The following is a 21,364-nucleotide window of genomic DNA, read 5'->3' as shown; positions in this document are numbered from 1 at the left end:
GACTACTTTACCTTCTCAATGGTAGTACTCTGTGTATTTTTCATGTGTTTGCTCTAAGCTAGTTACTCAAGATTCACTTGAATATAAATTAATATTTACATGAATTGTTAAAAAACATTTTCTCAGTGGTGTGATTGATACTTAGGATACTAAATAATGGCGAAGCATCATCCCGATTTAATATTTTGCAGAAAACAGCCGGGCGTTGGTAAGTTCGTTGAAAAAACATTGTATTTACAAATTGAAAAATATTCCGGTATAATGTTATTTTAACGTTAATTTTTCAACCAATTTTCAACATCTCTGTTTATTCAGTTGTGGCTACAGGTGTTCTAAAGGGGTTCTATAAACCGTAGTTCAATTACTGAATACTGTTGCTGCTGTTTTTGCTAGTCTACTTATTCTCAGTTAAATTTGATTCGAATTGCCTACCTTGCCTAACCTAATTCAAGATCTAGTTGTAAGTAATATTGGTAATAATGAATGTAAATATTGTTTTTCAGCTATTGGTCGGTTATGTGAGAAATGTGATGGGAAATGTGTGATTTGTGACTCCTATGTACGACCCTGTACACTTGTACGTATTTGTGATGAATGCAATTATGGTTCGTACCAAGGACGTTGCGTTATATGTGGAGGACCTGGTGTTTCAGATGCCTATTATTGCAAAGAATGTACAATTCAAGAGAAAGATGTAAGCGCCATACTCAATATTATGAATTCAAAACTGGTTTGCGAATTGACTTCATAACCAATGTCTTTTCAAAATATTTCTTATTACAGAGAGATGGGTGTCCAAAAATAGTGAACCTGGGAAGTTCAAAGACAGATCTATTTTACGAAAGAAAGAAGTATGGGTTCAAACGACGATAAATCCATCTTTATGTATAAATCAATTACTATACCCTAAAATCGAGGTGTTATTATGTATGAGAAGAATGGCAGGTGTTGTGTGTGTGTGAATTGTGGTCAATGGAGAACGTGACTTCTTTTTTATGGATAATAAATAAAGTTGGTGTAAACACGATGATCTTTAAATCAAAATTATGTCAATGAAACAATATCCCGAAATCAGTGTTTCGTACTGGAAATGGTTACATTGAAAGAGGATCATGAAAAGTTATATATCATTTTTATTTAAATATATCTCTATCCTTCAGACTACACTACAAATTAGTTTCTTTGTTCTTTACAATTTCCTTTCGATAATACGTATTTGGTACCAGGGACTAAAGAGCTCTGTTAATACCTTTCACCGATTAAGAAATACCATTCAGAAGAATAATGTATGTGAGTAAAATAACATTCACTCATTACAGTAAAAACGACCAATAAAATTTTGAAAAACTATTAATCATTTGAATATCACTTTTTTGGCACAATATTTTTAGTATCGACAAACTCTTGTGTAGTAGCAACTTCTGTGTAACTTCATCGTTCATAGAATTCAGACTATTAAGAGAATATAAAAAAATTCATGTGGAATCGGTTTATCTAACTTTTCATTATGTAAAGTTCTTATCTATGCTTTTACATGGTCTATCACTCACATTATTCTTCTGCTTGTATGACCTATGATTAGTATAATATAGGTATCACTACCAACACCCTACTTTTACTAATTAACAATTGAGTTGTCATGAATTCACATCTTTCAACAGGGGGGCAATGAACATCATTTTACGTATTTATCATTTCTATCTTGTCAGGCAGTATAACTGAAATCGGACATAAATTATCTCAGAAAGTGAGGCTTCTTTGTTGAAAACACAAATCAGAACTACAAGTCAGTACCGGTAGATACATATGAAAATCAAAAGTATACACTGAAGTTTTTTTGAAAATTCATTCATATCGTTGATTTTGTTTTGTACAGAGATCAGGCTAAGTGGTTCAAGAATAATCTATTTGGCCGATTGAATACTGTCACTAAACCACTCTGATAGTTCTTGCCTATTTTAGGGAATTGAAACTTCCTAGATATTTAGATCGTTGCATTATCAGTAGCGAAATGTCTCACAATAGTAATCCATCAATTTCATTTTACATTGTCTACTAAAAAATCTCTCCAACTTTGAATATCACTTGATATCTGAAATTTTTCAAACATTACTTATGGATCTATTATCACTAACATGCACGGATATTATTATTTTTCAGTATTGTACTTGTTGGTTTTGATTTTCAATTAACAATTGATAACTATCGATCATCGTGATAGTGGTTTCATTTACCCACAATATAAATATATTACTTTTGCGAATTGTCAATGTTCAACTCGCACGAATTTTAATGTTACACAATGTTATTCACACAATTAATTTCGTCAATAAAACATTCGATTTACTATTACAAGAGTAAATGCTTGAATTTGGAATATTTCAAAATCATTGCAACTTTTGAAATTTACTTTTACCACAACAATACTAACACATTGAATAGTAAGTTTATGTTTAAAGGTGATCATACCAAATCATAATACCCGAGAATATCTCATTTTTAAACATTTACGTTCAATCATAACATTGCCGAATATAGACGGTCAATTCAATGGGCGATATCTAAAATTTAATAAATTCATTAAAAAATTGGTTACTGTAAATGACAACACCAAAAACTAGAAAGCAATCTAATTACTGGTACATCATCAATTCCTACTGCCACGAGGCATATTTTATAATGATTACTCAATGTCAGTGTGGCATTTTCTATCTACCAACACCACAATATTTTTACAAATAAAAAACAGAATAAAAGTGAGTACATTATTTCAGTGTACTTAAATGTTAATATAAAACGACACAACGGTGCATCAATCGATGACATCAATCTTAATAGTAAATATAACTTCTGGACGGGGGGCATAGATTTCTTCTCAAAATTTGAGGAAAATAACTGAAAATGAGATAACTTCTCAACAACACCGCGATTGTGAATTACGCAATCTTCATTAGATTGATCAGTTCGAATGGATTATTTGAAGTCATATGCTACGTTTTTGACCATATTATGTTTGTAGCAACTTGCTTTTATGTTGAACTTATGGTCCAATCGTGATTACTGTGAGGAATACCGAACGTATACTGGACGAAACTTGACCTTTTTTTTTTCATATAATATTGCTTGATACTTGAAAATCTATCAATTTGCCCCATATCATCTACAAGGCGTATTATAGTTCGGTATTCAGTAGTTGAAAGGTTGCTTGAAGATTATTCTATATTATTGCTTTTTCATAATTATTTGATCGTAGTAAACATTTATGGTATATATATATAATTTACTATAGTTGGCCATCGATGATTATTAGCTCGGGCGCAGTTTTTTGCTATTTACGGTGACTAATAGTATGTCAACGACAGTTTTAGCCTTAGTAAAAATAAACTTAAATTAGTTAGTTATCCGAACATCACTGATCCTTGCAAAGAAAATTTCTGTATAATTTATCGCTAGCCCCATTTAAAACTCGGAATGAGAAAATTTTCGCATTTTTTTTCCGAGAACTCAAGGTTCGAGACATTAAATTATATGCATTAGTTGAGTTGCTTTGAGTTGAATTTTTTATAGTCACTGAAAATTGTTGGCCCAGTATTGTATTGAAATAGTAAAAATAAGTGGAATGGAAAAGTGTACGAGAATAGTTAATTCTATGGAGGAGCTCAAGTACGGTATTCGTATGATCATGAGTAAGTTCTAGTAGAACATAAATTAGAATTTGTTAAACATTTTTTTTTACTCATAGGCATATTTTCGTACATTTTTCCAAATCGATTCTAGCCATGGTCTTTACACATTACCTATAATCTTTCATTCGTTACCATTCAGGTATTGTCGTCAAGAGGAAGCAGGCTGCTGTCTTCAACAATCGTTATCTCTCATCTGGACAGAGATGAACTAGCAATAGACTTTCCACTGACTGCTGATTGCAAACTCATCATCGAACCTCTGTTATGAGTATATAAAATATTTCATCAGTTTATGGGATTGCCAAGCAACGATTTGAAAATCTAAAGACTACAATACGCTAACCTGTATTGGGCAGATGGTAGCGTCTCGTAGAAATACATAAGCTGCGCCTTGTGGGATGTAATCGCTGGCAGGCGATCCGTTTGATCATCTACATATTGCCATTGTAGAATGTAACTGCCAGCAAGTTGCATGATATGAGTGCCCTGTTGAGATTAGGATTGCTTAGTCATCTGATTTTTGGCATGAGGACCACTAACTAATTCTACACAATTTTAATAATTTACCTGAATACTCTCGCCATCGTGACATAACACGCTTGGCTCAACTTTAACGCAATCAACACCTTCTTTCCATTCTTTTGGTACAGAAGCTTCATGATCACCGTTTGTCGATACTGAATAACCAGAGATACGATATAATGAGATTATTTCGTAGATTCATTGACTCGTTGAGGCCGGATACATAGAGTATATTTACCTCCAACATCATCGGACATGCTATGTTTTGTTTTACGTAAAACAGTGAATGTCACGTTATGGCGCATCACATCAAAGTCCCACGTAAGGACGGCCCCAGGATCATTTGAATGTATCAATACATTGTGTACTTGTCCACGGCTGAGACTGATGGATTGATACAAGCTATGTTCGTGCTCGGTTGAGGCACCAATAGCTAGATCCAATCGGTACAACTGCTTTGGTACGACACCACCGTCAACTATAAACGTCTAATGAAGGGAAGGAAAAGTTAAAGGGCTGACACAGCTGTATCCTGAACTTGTGGATCTGAAGTAAATTTCTTATTTCAGATGAATATTAGTAATCATTTTATGAGCAGCATTTAGATATGAATCATTCGGGAATTTAATTTCATAATGTGATTCCATCGACTCGACAATTTTCCTCACTTGAAGCATTCTGGTGCGCTAATACATCAATGTGAACATATAATGTGGTAAAAATGTGATCAGATTATTCCGATACACCTTTTAAGTTTTGTAACGTTCACTAAATTTGACATAAAAAATGATGCCTGCCTATTTTCTGACTCACTGATGTATATTTCAAAGAACCATTGATGATATTCAATAATTTCGGACCAACATGTATGAACAGAATCAAACGGTACAAGTATATTGCATGTGAGTAGCTTTTCGCTATTGTTTTCATATTGCTTGACCATATTCGTTCACGTTGCATTTTCCCTTTAGTATTGCTTAACAAAAAGTGTTAAACGTGATCCGTGATGTGAACAACGATACACAGATAAATTGCATCAATTAATCTTACACTGCTGGCTTCTGCGTCGATAACGTAAAAGCGACGCGGTACCATATCATACATCTCGCAAACTCCTTCCTGTCAGCCAATTTAATGTATTACTACTATGATTAACAGTTCAATGCATTGTCGCTAATTCAGTACGCAAGCTGGCGGGGATATCAAGTATGCAAAGCTAATGTGTTAGGTAGTCTGTATTCGATGTATGGATAAAGGATTCGTCCAATCGATAATATAAAATATTGAAAGAGTCATTACCTCTGATGGACCTCCAAGAAAATCTGGTATTACGTCTTGGTTTATATAATCGGTAAGGCCTCCAGCACCTTGTTCTTGGTAATCAGTGCCACAAGAAAAAACGAACTTGTTTCTCGTGTTTTCATCTGAAGATGGAAAAATTTTTGCAAGATTGCAATTATTCTCAAAGACTGATAAAATTTCTATAAACTACAAGACTATTAGTCAGGTGGTTGAACTACATGATACAACCATCGGAAGTGCTTCTGAGAGTATTCTGTAGGAATACGAATAAATGTAATGATATTTTGTACCAAAACTTACGGATAAAGGTACTGATGAGTGTCCATAATATGGGGAAACATCTAGGCGCTCGTATAATCAATACACGACCCATTGTTTCTGGATAATTGGCCTCGACTATTTCAATTATTCGTAACAATGCCTAAAAATAATGGACAAATGGTTCGTTTCATTATTTTCTTTTCGGAAGTATTATAGTTTCAGTTAAACGACACGATTTGCATCGCTAACTACTCAACTCTTGGATTTCGTACCTTGATACCGGGTCGCCACAAATGACGCATATTTAAACCTTCCAAGTCTATAAGTAGAGTCCATTGAGACACTGGATAGCCCCAAGTTGTTGTTGCTTCATCCATTAACTGTAGACCTTCTTCGCAGACATGCAAAGCCTGTAATGATAGATCGTAAGTATTAATCATTCACATAATTATTAGCCAACTGTAGTTATGATATAGGAACTACGTTATGATTATTTGCCAGGGAGTTGGATCATATTTGAAAAATCGATCAAACGTCTAGACTTATCAAAAACATAGGTGATTCAATTTTTTGAGGCAACAGAAAAAAACCCAATTATTGATGAAATTAGTGAAGAGAATACTTTGGTTACTTCTGTGACTGGTTCGTGCTACTTATAGGAGAAACCATAACACTCACCAATAATAATACCTCATCTTCCCCGATTGATTTTAATAAACCTTTAACATCCATTTGTCCTAATCGCAGGATATAAAGTGGACGGCCATCTGATAATTGTGAAACATTATAACATAAAAAAAAAGTTTTCTTAGTATCATTATTTACTCACACCACAGAATACTTTAACTTCCTTTTTCCTTATATCTAGCCACTTTTAGGTAGGGGGAAAAAATTTATGGCGTCAGAGATTAAAAGTAGCCAGTTGTACTTATTTGGAAAAATTATTTACCTTTGTCAAAGTGGTGCCACCCTCCGGGAAAATAATCCTTCACTACTTGAGGGGCTTCGTACTCATCCAGCAGCTTATCCACTTGATGCTTCTTTCGCCAGTGTAATGACTGTGTAAGCATTTCTCTGGCTTTTTCTACTGAAAATTCTCTAGCTCGTAAAAATCTGAGCAATGTAGCATCCCCTGGCACAGAGCTGCCACGTAATTCTTCTATACTATGTCGCAATTGTACTAATCTACTCTCCTGCATCATGTTTAGTTTTCCTAAATATCTTGCAATGTAATCCGATGAAAGTTGCATGTCTGAAAAAGATAAGTGATGACCACATTAACGACAGTTGGTGGGCAGCACTTATTTCCGCATCAATATTTTTCGCGTTTACATCGTCATCAGAAGTTTTATAACAACATTCTGGCTAAAATCCCAATGAATGTATAGCAATATCTCACCTCTGCTACTTGGTAGTTTTGTTTCAGTATCATTTGATTCTTTATTGACAACAGCTTCACCCTCGCTTTTCACACTGCAAGAAATTTGAAAGCTGTTATGGGCAGTACTCAGTGCAAAATTTCTTTTCATTTGAAGGCCGCTAATGTTCAAAACTTGTTATTTTTATCCTAATTTTTAAGATGATTAGGTGTTGCTCTGGTTAAGCAGGCAATAAGCTGGTTCAACCACGAATACATTTTTGAAGCTGCGTCTGAGCGCTAACTTTATGGCTTCTCAGTCTATTTTTGAATAAAATCAAAGAACTTGAACTTACGGAATATCTGCTTCAACATCTTTTTCTGGAGATGAATCTGTCCAAGGCTCAACATACGTTATACCTTCCTCTTTCAATTCATTTATAAAATATTCAATTATTTCTTTGCCCTAGAATTGGATGAGAAAGTTTATAAACAGATTCTATTATCAGAGAACTATAGCACAGATGAGACATCAATGATTACCTTAGCAATATTTTGGGCATACTGTTTCATCGCAAGTTTTTCCATTGAACTTTCGAATCCAAAAAAATTTTTTATATCCAAACTAGCAGTTTGCTCAAAACAAGTCCAATTTGGATTCTCGGGATGAAGCTAAAAAAATATTGTAAAAGTTCAACAGGACAGTCGAAGTAAATGAAAACTATTCCATTCATTCGGAAATTGATTATTCCATTGAGATCCGGCCATACACTTACATAATATCGACATTTCTCTACAACGGTGACTCTGCTGGAAAAACTTTCATTGCATGCTTCAATCTCTAAACAGCTGGTACGTCTGTCGAGAACATTTCTCTGGATAAAGTATACAAAATCCACACCAATAATCTATAAATGAATATTATGTTGGATATAATATCACGGGGGATAATGAGTTCTTTGTAAGACGAATGAAGAAAAGCAAAGTTTTATCGACTATTTGTGTGCTTTGTGCTCCCATAGTTGATTTCAAGGTGCACATGATCATAATGTCTACAAAGTTATCATAATTACAAAGTTAAGTCAACGTTTGCTGAAATACGAAGATGTGTAGCAAAAGAAAGTGATGCATAAGAACAATGTAGGGATAGTTTCATACTTTTTTGAGTATGTAAGGTGCCTCAACATTCAATTTACATCGGCGTTCTGTCTTTCTTATTGCTCCTCCATGGCTTTCTTCATCTAAGGTGACTTCGCATCCAACAAAAACTGGGATTTGAGGACACGTTGGGAACCGTCGTTCATATGCCTAGGGAATTTGCAGATAATTCATTTGCACGTTCATTATTTGCTCCAATGAGATTGGTTTTCTACGCTATTAAAAGCTTAATGAAGAATACACATTTCACTCAGTTTGTGAAAAGTTTCTGGTTCTTAAAAAATGCAATTGACCAAAATTATCCAAAGTTGTGTGTAAGATTTTGATAAGAATGCTATGGAATTTGTACAGAATGAATGATGTTGGTGTTATAGTCTTTTTGGGTACTTTCCATTATCTTCAACTCGAAAGAGTCAATTGCAAATGACCTTCGGCACTGATAATACAATCAATGTTTACAATTCGAAATTCTTGTGCAGGGCGGTGCTCTGTTATTTAACACCTTATTTTTTATTGCAACTGTTCATGAATTATCAGTCCAATGAATAAAGAATAATGGAAGAGTTTGTTTCATAAGCCTGAATCTGATTTTTCACACCAACATTTAGGTCCTCTATGAATCGTACCATGCAATACAATCGGATAACAAAGTTTATTTATTTTTTTATTTCTCTCTGAATGATTGGATGATTATGATTTCAATTAGTAATTTGATCTGTAGAATCAAGAGATATACAATATGAACTTTACGACTAAGGAAGGTACTTGACGCTCCTTAATTCATCCAAGGTTGATGAATAGATTGGGAGCAGCGTTCATGTATCACGACTAAAAGTCAAGGTAAAATGATGGTTCATAATATCTACACTGTTTTTTCATGTAAGAATGTGTATACTACTGATCGAAGATTTATGAAGGTGTTTATTTATCTTTCTATGATAGAATTTGCTGAAAAAAGAAAGGTGTACCAATAACAAAATATGTAATGGAATGACTACGTGTAACAAATGTAAGAAGTTTACGAGTTGTACGAATGACAGACAAATAATTGTCATGAATATTTAAATGGTAAGGTTGAAGGTTGATTCAATAATAAAGACATACCAGCATGACAAGTGCAAAGGGGTGTTTGTAAACCCGCACTGGTGATTGATAGTATTGAACCATACTGATGATTATTCCACTTAACTTTCGTTTGCTAATTAGAAAAACCTTTTTAAAATTACGTTAACGTGAAGATTTTAATAATTATTATTAGATGATGAAATCAGATGTCATTGACAACCGTTGACAATCTAAAAATCCACAAGAGTATTCTTATTCACAACCCGTGTTCACAACTGGCATCCAAGCGCACATTCAAGATGTCGCTTCTCCTGTCAGTTGCCCTTTGCGTTGTTGCTTTGCTCTTTAACTTTAACTATAATTAGGTTAACTGGAAATTTAGTCATCTAGCTGCGCGAAACACGAACAAAAATCACCCTCCCTCCCAGCCTTGTTGATTACCACTGACCAATTTGTCAAGGAAACCAACAGTCCAACAGCGTCGATGTTCTGATCATAGTTTCTAAATTAATTTATAAGGTGCTGCTGCCATCTGCGGTCCACGGCCAGTACGTTCTCATTGTTGAGCATTGTAGCGGAATTCAAATAATAATGCCCGCCAATAACTTGAATCCTTCGATTTTCACGATACAAAATGGTTTTGAGTCCGCATGCAGGAAATAAGCTTTCCTCAAGAATAATACTCAAGATGATTGAGGATAGGATGTTGTAACTGCCGAAAAGTGTATAATATAATATAATGTAGGGAATAAAAATTTGAGTAAAGTGTTTTACTAATGTTTATTAATAAACATTTCATATAGATTATTTTAATTCATTATAATTTAATACCTATTGTTGCAATTATAGTTTATCGTTATGTACACTATTTCTCAGTATAAAATGCGAGTTCAAGATTAAATCACACCACTATGTTTTGGACACTATCTGTCATCGATTAATAATTATCAATGGTTGTACTCAGCAAAATGTGAAGGGGGCAGTAGGGCAGTATTTTCATTATCACTAGTGTTGTTGGTATTTAATTCTTTTTGGGAATCGTTTTTTATGTTACAATCTAGACTAAAATTATCGTCTAGTCGGGAATTGTTAACATTAGGCAAATGATTAACATCGATTCCATGAATTATTATTTCTTCGGGGGGGTTTTCTTGTTGGGATTGAGCATTTCGAACCTCGCCGTGCAGGTCGAGGCTATTTTCTGAGTGGGGTGGGGAGGGATAATAACCGCGTTGCTTCATCGGAAGATTTCCCGTATTCTGTAGCAGCTCTTCCTCACGCTGATCCTGATCTTCTTCATCATTCTGCTGCCCCTTGTTACCCTGCAGCTGCTGATCGAGCGCAGACTGTTTATTTTGCTGCTCCTGATGCTGACGATGTTGTTTCTGCAACTGTAACAGCAACTGCAGGTGTGGCTGCAGATTTGTCAATTTTGCTGGCGCATGGAAGGGCGGTCGCTGCTGCGGCGGTCGATATTCAACTCCATCCTCATTAATCCACCGGGCTAGCTGTAGTTGAGCTTGAATAAATGCATCACTAGAAAATAACAAGATTATACGAGCCCGTTGGATCTATAACACGATCACTAACGCTCTTTATTTGTTAAAAACATGAAATTAAATCACCACCCAGATTTGGCACAACTGATCGACTGCGTTAGATAAATATCCGTGCATAGGTGTAACAAATTATGTATCATAGTGAATCGTGCTCTATGCTACTGGAAAATATAGTCATCGTATATTTGCGGTTGATACCTTTCACTGTCAGGTGTTTCACCCCTATTGTTTGAGCCTCTATCTGGATCAGCAGTTTCGTAGATACCTTCTTCTTCGTGCATTTGACGACTTATACCACCTTGATGGATACCGTACGGACTGCGCCCAGAGGGCTGGCGATATCGACCGTAAACGAATCTGGTATCGTCGTCACGTCCACGACTGCATCGACGACTCCTGCATAAATAGAAATCTGTCATTCAAAACGATATAGTCATCGAGAATTTAACAAACGGCGAGTCGTGACGACAAACGGCAGTTTGGAGCAGACGGGAGACATTTACTGAACCGAGGAATCACATGGTGATAATAATCTCATTTATTTTTTACAGAGGTGCAGGAGACAAAGACCGGGGCGGACTCACCCCTGGGAAGACTCGCTGCATACGGACGAATCTACCCTGTACTGACGATCGCTTTCGGATATTCTAATGTCCTCGGAACCGCTTGGACTCATGTTGCGTGTCGAGTGATGCTCAAGCTGCCTGATGATGTCCTCAAGATTGCGTATGCGAATGGGACCGCATTGTGGCACCGAGCCGTCGTCATCCTCGTCATCACGGTTCTCTAAGTGATCGTCGATGTTGTCGCACATATTGTCTTGACTATCGGAGCATTTCCCATACGAATCCGGGTACCCACAGTCGACGAGTGACTTCCTTCCAATGTCATCGCTGAGGAGGCTGCAACTACCAGACGGAGTCGCTGCTAATCCATGAAGCTCGGCGGCGCGAACGGCTTCCATCAAATCCCCGTGATAAATGTTCAAGCTTTTCAGTTTCCTTTCGACCTCCGCTATAGTTCCAGCCCCTAAACGTAACAAGCCACCCAAGTTATTGTCGGACTGGGATAATGCTTCTTGGTTATCGGATTGTGAGTCATCGGCCCACTTTTCTTTACAACTATCAGGCATTACAATACCATAACCACCGTGTTTCTTTAAAATTCCCTTCTCAGGCAACTTTGCGTGATTGTTTGGTGGAAGATCAATGAAAGAGACAGCCTCCTCGGCTCCCGTACCTCCATCTTCCACCTCCATGCCCGACCTCTTCGTCTGCGGCTTGTGTTCCCTGAAAGTTAAGAATTCTCTCAATTATAAATCTCCAAACAACAATTCACGTTTACACACACATTATATAATGTCTATACATACATATACCCAATGTACAGTACACATTTATCACATCCCTGCTGCTACCGTATAGCTGCCTAATTAATATTTTTTCATTGATCATTCTCTCAATTGCGATATGATTTAGAATATGGTATATAGCTTCGAGTCGAGAGTTGATTAATTATACATACTGAATGAAAAAAAGAAACAGAAAAACCGTCTCCTGGAACGACGGGGCGCAAGGACAAAAGATTTCTCTTTATATGGCCTTCAGGTATCGATGGTTGACACCACTTAAGATTTTTAAAAATAATCATCTCTCAACCTCAACACTTTTGTTACTGTTACATAGACAATTTTTTTATATCCTGTCCGGTGTAGACCCATTTTTTTTTTTTTTTTTATCATACCAGTACATTTCAGAACCATTTTTTAATTCTGTGTAACTACATTTAAAAAAAAGCTCTCTGCGTACTTGACATGCGAATGATTATAATTAAATTGGCAGTTATAACACAGCTTTAAGAATATATGAGCAGCAAATGATTCACATTACCGTACAACTATGAACGCTATTTTTATCGAATTCTCTTTCATTGTCCCAGCATTATATTTATCACATGCATTCTAAAGTGTATATGCTGTTACGATCGTACAAATCTCTATAATTTATCTGTACCAAGTACTCGAGGTCCTTGAATTTCTACATCGTCGCGTGTCTAAAAAATTCTTGGAGACTCTTGGCGTATTTTGTGCGATTGTATTGCCACACCTATTGTATATGTGTATTTGAAATATCATTCTGAATTTTCAGTTACCCCCGACACGTCAAAAGCGTATTCGAATATTGTATAATAGATAATTATTTATTGCGTGAAATTTCTATGGAATCAATTAATGTCATTGTATATCCTGCTTTATTCCTAGCTGTGAATATTACGGGGGTAGTTTTTTTTTTATGGTACACAACGAATGGCACATAATCAGCTAATAATCAGATAAAAATGGACAAATCCATTGATTGTTCGAAAATAGTCACACGAATAGATACGTATTACATAAATCGTGTTTTCATACACATGGGTAAATGATATTTTGCAAAGTATGAAACTAGAGGCATTCCAGGTCGATTCGACACCATTTTGAAATTGAAAAAAATTTGGAGTGCGTCGGAGGTGCTTTTACGTGAGGTGAAAAATGTAAAAAAAATTGATAGAAATCGACACGGAATATCCCATACAAATAATGTAAGGAAAATATGTCAAGCAACATAGAGACGATATACACATAGGTATAACATGGAGGTATATAGATTTACACTAAAATGATCTTCGGATTAACGTATATTATATGTATAGAAAATCAACGGAGCAAACGAATCACGAGGGGAGGAAATCACGGGGGACCACGAAAGGGATCAGAGGAAACCATAGAAACGGCGAGACACTTAAGACTTACTTGAGCCGTGTCCCGTCCGTGGCGGTCGGGCCGACGTTATTCATGGATCGGAACAGGACGCGCTGACTCTCGTCGCGGCTAGAAAGATACTGATCTGTAGGCATGTCGCGGGTATTTAATTTTTACGATTGATCTTTCAAAAACAAATTATTCTACATGAGAGCCTCGAAGAATAACATGACAAAATTCTGAGACTTGAGCATTTTTATAATCCGGTTTATGATAGGATTCGAATTCCACTGTTTTCATTTTTATCAAAGAAGGTGTTGACACTACGCGCAAATGTACGTTTTGTATTTTGCTTTAAATTTTGATAATGAATCACCTATCACCGGCCAAAATTTGTCGGTGTACTGTAGTTGCACAGGGTGTTTGATTTTATGCACCAATTTTTTAATGGTTCATTCATTTTATCATGATTCATGTATACCATGGATTAAATACATGGGCCGATGGTGCTATTGTTTGTTCTAACGAGTCATTCGGCCGTTTTTCTTGTTTTTTATTTTACTTTATTTATTCGTTCATTTTTCGTTCAAACTGTTTTGTTTGTTCCTATACACAAAAGCCTATGTGCAGAAAACCATGCTATGAGAGGGAAATTCGATATCCGGTACGCGCAGGTGATATACACATCATTTTATATGAAAACAAAACGTTTTTCTAAATAAATTCTGCGGAAAATCAAATTTCAAACCGGACAATTTGCAATTTTTTTACTCCTGTTCCTGTATTGTTCCTGTTTTTTTGATAATATTATTTACCGGGATGTTCTGTTACCTGCACAACGTTCTATAAAATAAACGTAATTGATAAAATCGGATCACGTAAAGCCTGCAGATTTTCTTCCCTTTTTTTTTCTTCTACTTTTTGTTTTTACCCGTACAGCAATAGTTTCGTCTCTACACATATTTTATTTTCTACACGTGATGGGAATGCAGTCTGACGTCTATATAAATTCAGTTATAAAACTGCATTATGTGGTGCATTATATGGGTATACACAACGTATTCGTATAATACAATTGAAAGAAATAAAAGTAAAAATGGGAAAAAAATATTAAAACTTACAGAGTTTCGAGCAGAACTTTTTCTTCACTATACTTACGGTATAGGTATAGTTAGACTTACACATTTCAAGTGCTTTCCAAAAGTTTCTTTGTAATACTACACACGTTTATCGAGAATTTCTAAGACCGAATTGACAAGTTGTTCTCTACACGTTGTGGCCCAAAAATAAGAAGAAAAATCTAACATAAGAAAAAAATGGCCAATCTTAAAAAGTTGATAAAGGAAAATGTCGAACGCCTTAACATGCGTCACGTCAATTCGGCCAAAAATCTCTTATCGAAACTATGAATATTGAAGAAAAAAAAAAATTCTCTTAAATTATCGTTTTGTTTCCGTGTTTATACGTGATTGAATGAAAAGTTTTGTGATAATCGAAGAAATCGCTGCGCAGCTGTGAAAATGATGACGATAATTAGCATGTGATTCTGTGTGAACGCTCCACTTTTGACGTGTCCGTTTACTTATTAACTAAGCCATTGTTCCGTTAATCGTAATTCCAATGTAAAATATTATTATATTCACGTGCGGTATTTAGTTAAAAGTATATTCAGACCATTTACGACCCGCACACATACCCAATTAACGATCTAGGACAAGTTATTCAACCGGAGTTGCATGGTAGAAAATAAATTAATCAAGGCAAACGAAAAAAAAAACTTAAACGTAATTATTACGTTATAATTACTATATTCCGAGATTGTTTCCCAGCTCGGATAATCTACATATGTATAGGTACGTAATATACGTATTGGCATATGTCAGTTACACCTGTACTATATGCACGTGTGCATTTGTCGTTCAAAAAGCTATGCGAAAAATGCTAAATTTTGCTCAACAATATCAAATGAAAAGAATCACATGCGATTATGTAAATATTTGTGTGTATTGGAAACTCGAAATAATCAAGCGACGGCGCAGTATAAATGTGAAAATGAAATCTATAATTTGTAAATTAGCGATCTACGGCAAACGAGATTTTTGCTTATTTCTCTTCGAGAAACACGATCGAAAATGTACAAAATAATGACATCAATAAACTTTCTACGAAACATATACATATATTGATTAATATACATATATAACGCATGTAGTATCATAATTAAGCTCATTTATCAGTTCAATGGATTGTAATTCTTTTTTCTAAACATTATTCGGAAATCAGTGCCACCACCTTCTTCTTTTTGCATAAAATAAATACTGCGGATATGCCACTAATAAATTGTTACCACGCAGCACTATGGATATTGGGGTAAAATTTCACAACAGAGTCAACAATTTGTACAACAGTTGGATCTAATCAGATCCGTGCTAATCTATTTCTTTTCAGCTCTTACAATTAGATATTTTCTAGGACTAAATTCAGATCGCGTCGGGTATTTTAAAATCTAATTAAACATCTCATCAGATCTAACCGAGGGATTTTTAAATCGCTAGAATTAGATCTGACAGGATCTGATCTATGACAAAATTGCATGTAAAAAAAGACGACATCTAGAACTTGGAAAATTTTACAAACAATACGACATCAATCAATTGCAACAATGAAAAAACCTGTCGTTAAAAAATAATGAAAAGTAAATTCTCCTTTTTTTTTTTATGAAGAAAGCTTTTCGAAACAAGCCTACTGTGCTATAATGTCATATTCATATGCTGTACACATCAAGATTTTTGAAAACTTTTTTCTCTTCCTCCAAATTTTGTCACTCGTTCCGCAGATCTAAAAATCTAGAATCTAAAATAAAGCACTCTTCTTTCACATGCATTGAATCAACATAAATTTCATATCATTTCCCTCTCGTAACTCTGCATCATATAAAACAATCAGATTCCTCTTCTTTTCGCGTTTTTCCTTCTTATTTTAATAATAATCACCGAAAATAACCGATAACAATTATAAAAATAATGTTAATGATGATATTGATCATTTCGATCAATCATGTAGTATTGTAGTACCTGTACGACGGCATGCTGCCGAAGGTGAGCATCTTGTTAACTCTGTCCAGGGCGGCATCCTCTGGATTATGGGTACCGGAAACACCGCTGTAGTTTTTCTGTACTGGTTTCTTTGAGTATGGTGGATCATATTTCTGAATGGTGCTTTTCCTTCTGTGAGAAGATCACGGATTAATCATAATGCCAATTCTTATAAAGACGATGGACAGGACAAAGAAGCGCATGCACGCTATAATTAACAAGCATTTTTAATAATTAATAATAATAAAAGTGCATTTGGGTGGGCTATGCATGAGACAACTTGCTAAGAGAATGTATTCTTTTTCTTTCTTTCTTTTTTTTTTTTTTTTTTTTTGTTTCTGTTTTCTCTTTTCATCAATCATATGCATATTATATATATATTTCTATATACATATATAATATATACAATATGTATACAACATTGAACTCTAAACTTTCTCTAATTCATTAATATACATATATATGTATACACAAATTTATATATATGTATTTTTTTTTTTATTCAATGACTTTTTTTCCATCTTAGAAGAAGATGTACTTAATGTATTTTCATTTTAAATGAAATTTATATTACATAAATATACGGCTTTCGGTATTGGGGCTACCATCTAATCGTGGAATTACATGCGGTTATAATTAATATGGAAAAAACATAAATTATAAATATAGTAAACCAGTCAAATGGTAGACCCGAACGGGATGGCCTTGCACAAATCTCTGTACGTTGGGATGCCCTTCACTGCAGTACCCATTAAATATTTAATTCTTTATTTGTTATTTCATTCGTTTTTTTTTTGGTTTCGTTTGGATTTTTTTCCATTTTTTTTTCTCTCTCTTAATTTCAATGCGATTTCTTTTTTCTTTTTTTTTTGTTAGTTTTTCTCTTTTCTTTCTGAATTATCTCTTTTTTGAAAATGACAAATAGCAAAAATCAAATTAAGAAAAAACAAAGATAAAAAACGAACAAACGAACAAACCTAATAACAATTATGATAATAACAACAATAACATAAAATAATAATGATGTGAACAGACAGATAATACATTGAGTAACATATATAATTCAGATATGTATATATATATACATATATATATTTAAATAGAGAGAGATATAATATGAAAATAGTAGCTCCTATTTTCCCCATCTATATAGCAATAAAGAGACAAATTTACAATACTCGACTGTACTACTCGCCTATTACTAGCCGATTATTTTTCATTGGTTATACGTATACATTAATAATTTGAAAAAATTATAATAACAAATATATTTATTTTACAGTCGAATAAAGCTTCCTGGTTATATCAATTCTTTGATTCTTTCGTTCTCATTTGATCGCACATTTTAATTTCCCGGCTTTGACGTTGATATAGAAAGAAAAAAGAAAAGAATATAAAGAAGATGAACTTGATCGATTTTCTCAAATTTGATTTATCACTCGCATCGTTATTCCGTATTAACATCACATGATTACAATTTTTAATATCATCCGAGTTTTTTTTTCATTTTTATTGTTAACCAGGAAATAAACTCTCGGGATGCAGGTGGAACGAAAAAATAAATACCTAAAACTTTGCAAAAAGTGAAAAAAATCTCAGCAAAACGTGTGACAAAGTTGAGAAAAAGCTAAAAAAGAAAAGAAAACATTTAATACGCGAGTGCTTTTCTCTGAAAATATAAAAAAGAAATATCATCACTCGTGTCTCATAAACTTTTGACGAGAAAAAAGGGCCGCGAAAAAAATGTATGTTAACAAGAGAAAAAAACTTTTCCCGCTTGTTTCATGAGCAATAATTCTCTCTCCTATTTTATCCTCGAGTTGAATTATGACACCTTGTATTACAGATATAATAGTTACGAGTACTTGAATATTTCACGATGTAAAGCGTTTTTTTTTTTTCTCCAATCTATAGTAGGTACAGTTACGACTATGAAAGTTGCTTGAAAGCGTATTTTGATAATCCCAAAAGGAAAAGAAAAACGAATTTTAAATATTAAAAATGAAATTCAAAATGGACACGTTGAAATAGATCGTCGATGAATTTTGTACGAATTATAATAACCGAACGTATATCTGTCATAAATATATATATATGTATATATGTAATATATAAAATTTTGCTTGTTTATGTGATATATATTATATAATATATAATATAGTTAATAATATTACTGGACACTTATATAAGAGACTACGTTGGAAAGAATCTATGAAAATAATAACAGAAATGATAACAATGAGAGATAAAAAATTGAAATTATAAAAGAGAGAAAAAGGAATTCAGAAAAATAAAAAATTGAAGAAAAAAAATAAAAAAATATCACAAACGGAAGAAAAATCAAAGAAAATTAAAAAATTGTAAAGAAATTCTATGTGTATGTACTGCACACTAACCTGAGACAGAGGGAGAAGTTTTTATGTACTACGACTGACCTGTAGCAGAGAGCCATCAGAGCAAATACTATGAAAACACCCCCTACCACCGACATGAGCATACCAACTAAAAATATAGTGTTTGAGCCGTGGTAGTTCTCTGTATAATAATTATTTGAAAATTTGTTATTTTATAGTGTATTTTTTCGTTGATTTTTGTTTCATGTGTATGCGATCGGTACATGAACCGTATATTTGTGTGCCCACATGTGCATGTGTACGTATGTGGTAATAGAGAGGGAGAGAAATAGAGGGAGAGACGAACGATCAACACCGCGCGTGATATCCAAGTGTCGCAATTCGAGGGTTGCCGGAATTTTGTTCGTTGATATCGTCGATCATTGATGAATTTTCCACCCCCACAGGCCACAGCAGCCACAGCATGCAGACAGAGAGAGATGGCAGCGACAGACAGAAACAGAAAGAAACAGAGAAGCCGATATCAGCACGTTTACACACCATTCAGATAATATAATCATATTCAATAATGTAATGTAATATAATAAGTAAGTACACTAATTTCATTTGAGTTAATCTATGTAAGGTATATCCGTAGTTTTCCGTAGCGCATATCCTCTATCTTTCTTTGATTTTCTCAATTTTTTCTTCTGAGACGATCGATTCATTGATTGACATCAGATTTCGTCGACTACATGATTACAGCACATGACGATAATCTTGAAATTCCTCGCACTTAATTTTTTTTCTTATCTTTTCTGTTTTAATAAAAAATAAAACAACACGATGTACATCGTTACGATGATGCAGCATATTTGACGCTGGCGTATAAACTTCTAACATTTTTCCTTTATTATTATTAAGATCGTTATTTCATATTATTTCACGTTTTATTATTATTAAAATTTTACGGCTCATACGGGCGAAAAATTCTTAGCAAAACTTCAGGGGGGTTTGGAAAATAATCGTTATCTATTATAGAACGACCCGCAGAGTTCGCTATCTTTCATTTTCTATTCATCTTCTATTTTCTCTCTCTACACGCATATTCTGCTAATGAGATTGGATTTTTGTACGCCTAACGATGATTTCATACCGAAATTATTGTACCGCACGTAAATCATTGTGAGTATGATATGTGACTCGGTAAAAGAAGTTGAAAAAGAAAATGAGGAAAAAATAAAATGGGATGAAATTCAAGGCGTTCTTTTTCTTAGGGTTGGCTTTGCAATATTGCGGCACGGGGCAAACTTTCGGATTTTTATTTTTTAGTTTTTTCCACCCTTAGTTTTTTATATTCCCCTTTCGTTTCCGGTTTCAACCGCGTCTCGCGTCGCGACGCCCTTTCACGTGTTACATACCTACGTATGTGGTACATATAGGTGTACAGAAAGATGAAAAAAAAACCTTTTCTCTTAATCTTGCTACCATCGATTGAAACCGTGTTGAGTGCACGATGAGGTCGTGAGTTGAACGAATAAGAAAAGTTTTACGTGCACGGAGGTTTCAATGAACTTCAAGTAGGAAAAATAACGATAAGGAAAAAAGAAACCTATACATTATCAGATACAGAACAATCAAATACAATCGAAACAAGAATAACGTCCGCTGCACCGTATCATTTCAATTCTTTTATCTTTTCTGATTATGTTGAACTGTTATATTAATATTCATAATTTCCTGCAAAAATCAAAATTATTCGTCTGTCTCGATATGAATTGAATTGATATTTTATATTATCATGTTCTAAAAAGTCGACGAGACGAAAACTCGAAATTTTTGAAGTAGAAAAATTGAGGTATCTCGATGAGAAAAATTCGTAGCTCAATTTACTCAACGGTTTCGTGTTACTGAGGTCAAATGACGTTAGAAAAATGTCCTACTCTACAATCGATTTTAAAAATACTTCATTTTTGGCCCAAAAATTGAAAAAATCCGAAGGGGTACCCCTTGAAATTTTGTCGATTTTGGCCCAAAATTTTTTTTTTTATTTTATATGCTATTCCGATGTATTTTTATCTCAGGAATCCGAATTTACAAGTTAAATTGATCTATCTATAAAATTGATCGAGTTATCGCCAATTTTCAGCTTTTTGGAGCAGAAATATTGAGATATCTCGAAGGGAAAAATTCGTAGCTCAATTTACTCAACGGATTCGTGTTTCTGAGGTCAAAATACATGAGAAAAGTGCCATACGATCAATTTTTAAAAATAAAAATTTTTGG

The 21,364-nt window shown here is 34.3% G+C and overlaps 3 protein-coding genes across 14 annotated transcripts in view; 1 reads left to right on the top strand and 2 right to left on the bottom strand.

The window, feature by feature from the left end:
• The first annotated feature begins 16 nt into the window (after positions 1-16).
• Positions 17-1,027, top strand: LOC105689484 (PHD finger-like domain-containing protein 5A). The gene is made up of 3 exons (XM_012406523.3): positions 17-208; positions 504-694; positions 784-1,027. Exons 1-3 carry the CDS (start codon positions 157-159, stop codon positions 871-873), a joined length of 333 nt encoding a protein of 110 aa, XP_012261946.1. The 5' UTR covers positions 17-156; the 3' UTR covers positions 874-1,027.
• An 88-nt stretch (positions 1,028-1,115) lies between these two features.
• LOC105689449 (protein real-time) lies at positions 1,116-9,814 on the bottom strand. 2 transcript variants are annotated; one of them, XM_020854733.2, is made up of 16 exons: positions 9,391-9,814; positions 8,287-8,436; positions 7,905-8,036; positions 7,672-7,800; positions 7,485-7,594; positions 7,171-7,244; positions 6,721-7,023; positions 6,450-6,538; positions 6,044-6,181; positions 5,811-5,931; positions 5,508-5,632; positions 5,259-5,327; positions 4,447-4,696; positions 4,254-4,363; positions 4,030-4,172; positions 1,116-3,945 (listed from the first exon to the last, which is right to left on the bottom strand). In XM_020854733.2, exons 1-16 carry the CDS (start codon positions 9,451-9,453, stop codon positions 3,876-3,878), a joined length of 2,076 nt encoding a protein of 691 aa, XP_020710392.2. In that variant the 5' UTR covers positions 9,454-9,814; the 3' UTR covers positions 1,116-3,875. The 2 variants fall into 2 exon arrangements, with proteins under 2 accessions (XP_020710392.2, XP_012261894.2); XM_012406471.4 differs by lacking the exon at positions 5,259-5,327 and having other exon boundaries at positions 9,391-9,812.
• A 303-nt stretch (positions 9,815-10,117) lies between these two features.
• Positions 10,118-21,364, bottom strand: part of LOC105690110 (disintegrin and metalloproteinase domain-containing protein 11) — a 43,956-nt gene continuing 32,709 nt past the window's right edge. For 4 of the 11 annotated variants that reach the window (XM_048653413.1, XM_048653416.1, XM_048653415.1 and 1 more), the window contains 7 exons: positions 19,142-19,280; positions 16,725-16,877; positions 13,702-13,779; positions 12,051-12,199; positions 11,495-11,939; positions 11,109-11,306; positions 10,118-10,887 (listed from right to left, as the gene is read on the bottom strand). In XM_048653413.1, coding sequence (XP_048509370.1) covers positions 10,299-10,887; positions 11,109-11,306; positions 11,495-11,939; positions 12,051-12,199; positions 13,702-13,779; positions 16,725-16,877; positions 19,142-19,280 — 1,751 coding nt within the window. In that variant the 3' untranslated portion in view covers positions 10,118-10,298. The remainder of the gene's footprint in view (positions 10,888-11,108; positions 11,307-11,494; positions 11,940-12,050; positions 12,200-13,701; positions 13,780-16,724; positions 16,878-19,141; positions 19,281-21,364) is intronic. The other 7 variants (XM_048653420.1, XM_048653424.1, XM_048653419.1 and 4 more) reach the window with 5 other exon arrangements.

This window comes from Athalia rosae, chromosome 3, assembly GCF_917208135.1.
Source record: "Athalia rosae chromosome 3, iyAthRosa1.1, whole genome shotgun sequence".
Lineage (NCBI taxonomy): Eukaryota > Metazoa > Arthropoda > Insecta > Hymenoptera > Athaliidae > Athalia > Athalia rosae.
Note: the sequence above shows the minus strand (reverse complement) of the source record. Positions and strands in the feature narration are given on the sequence as shown.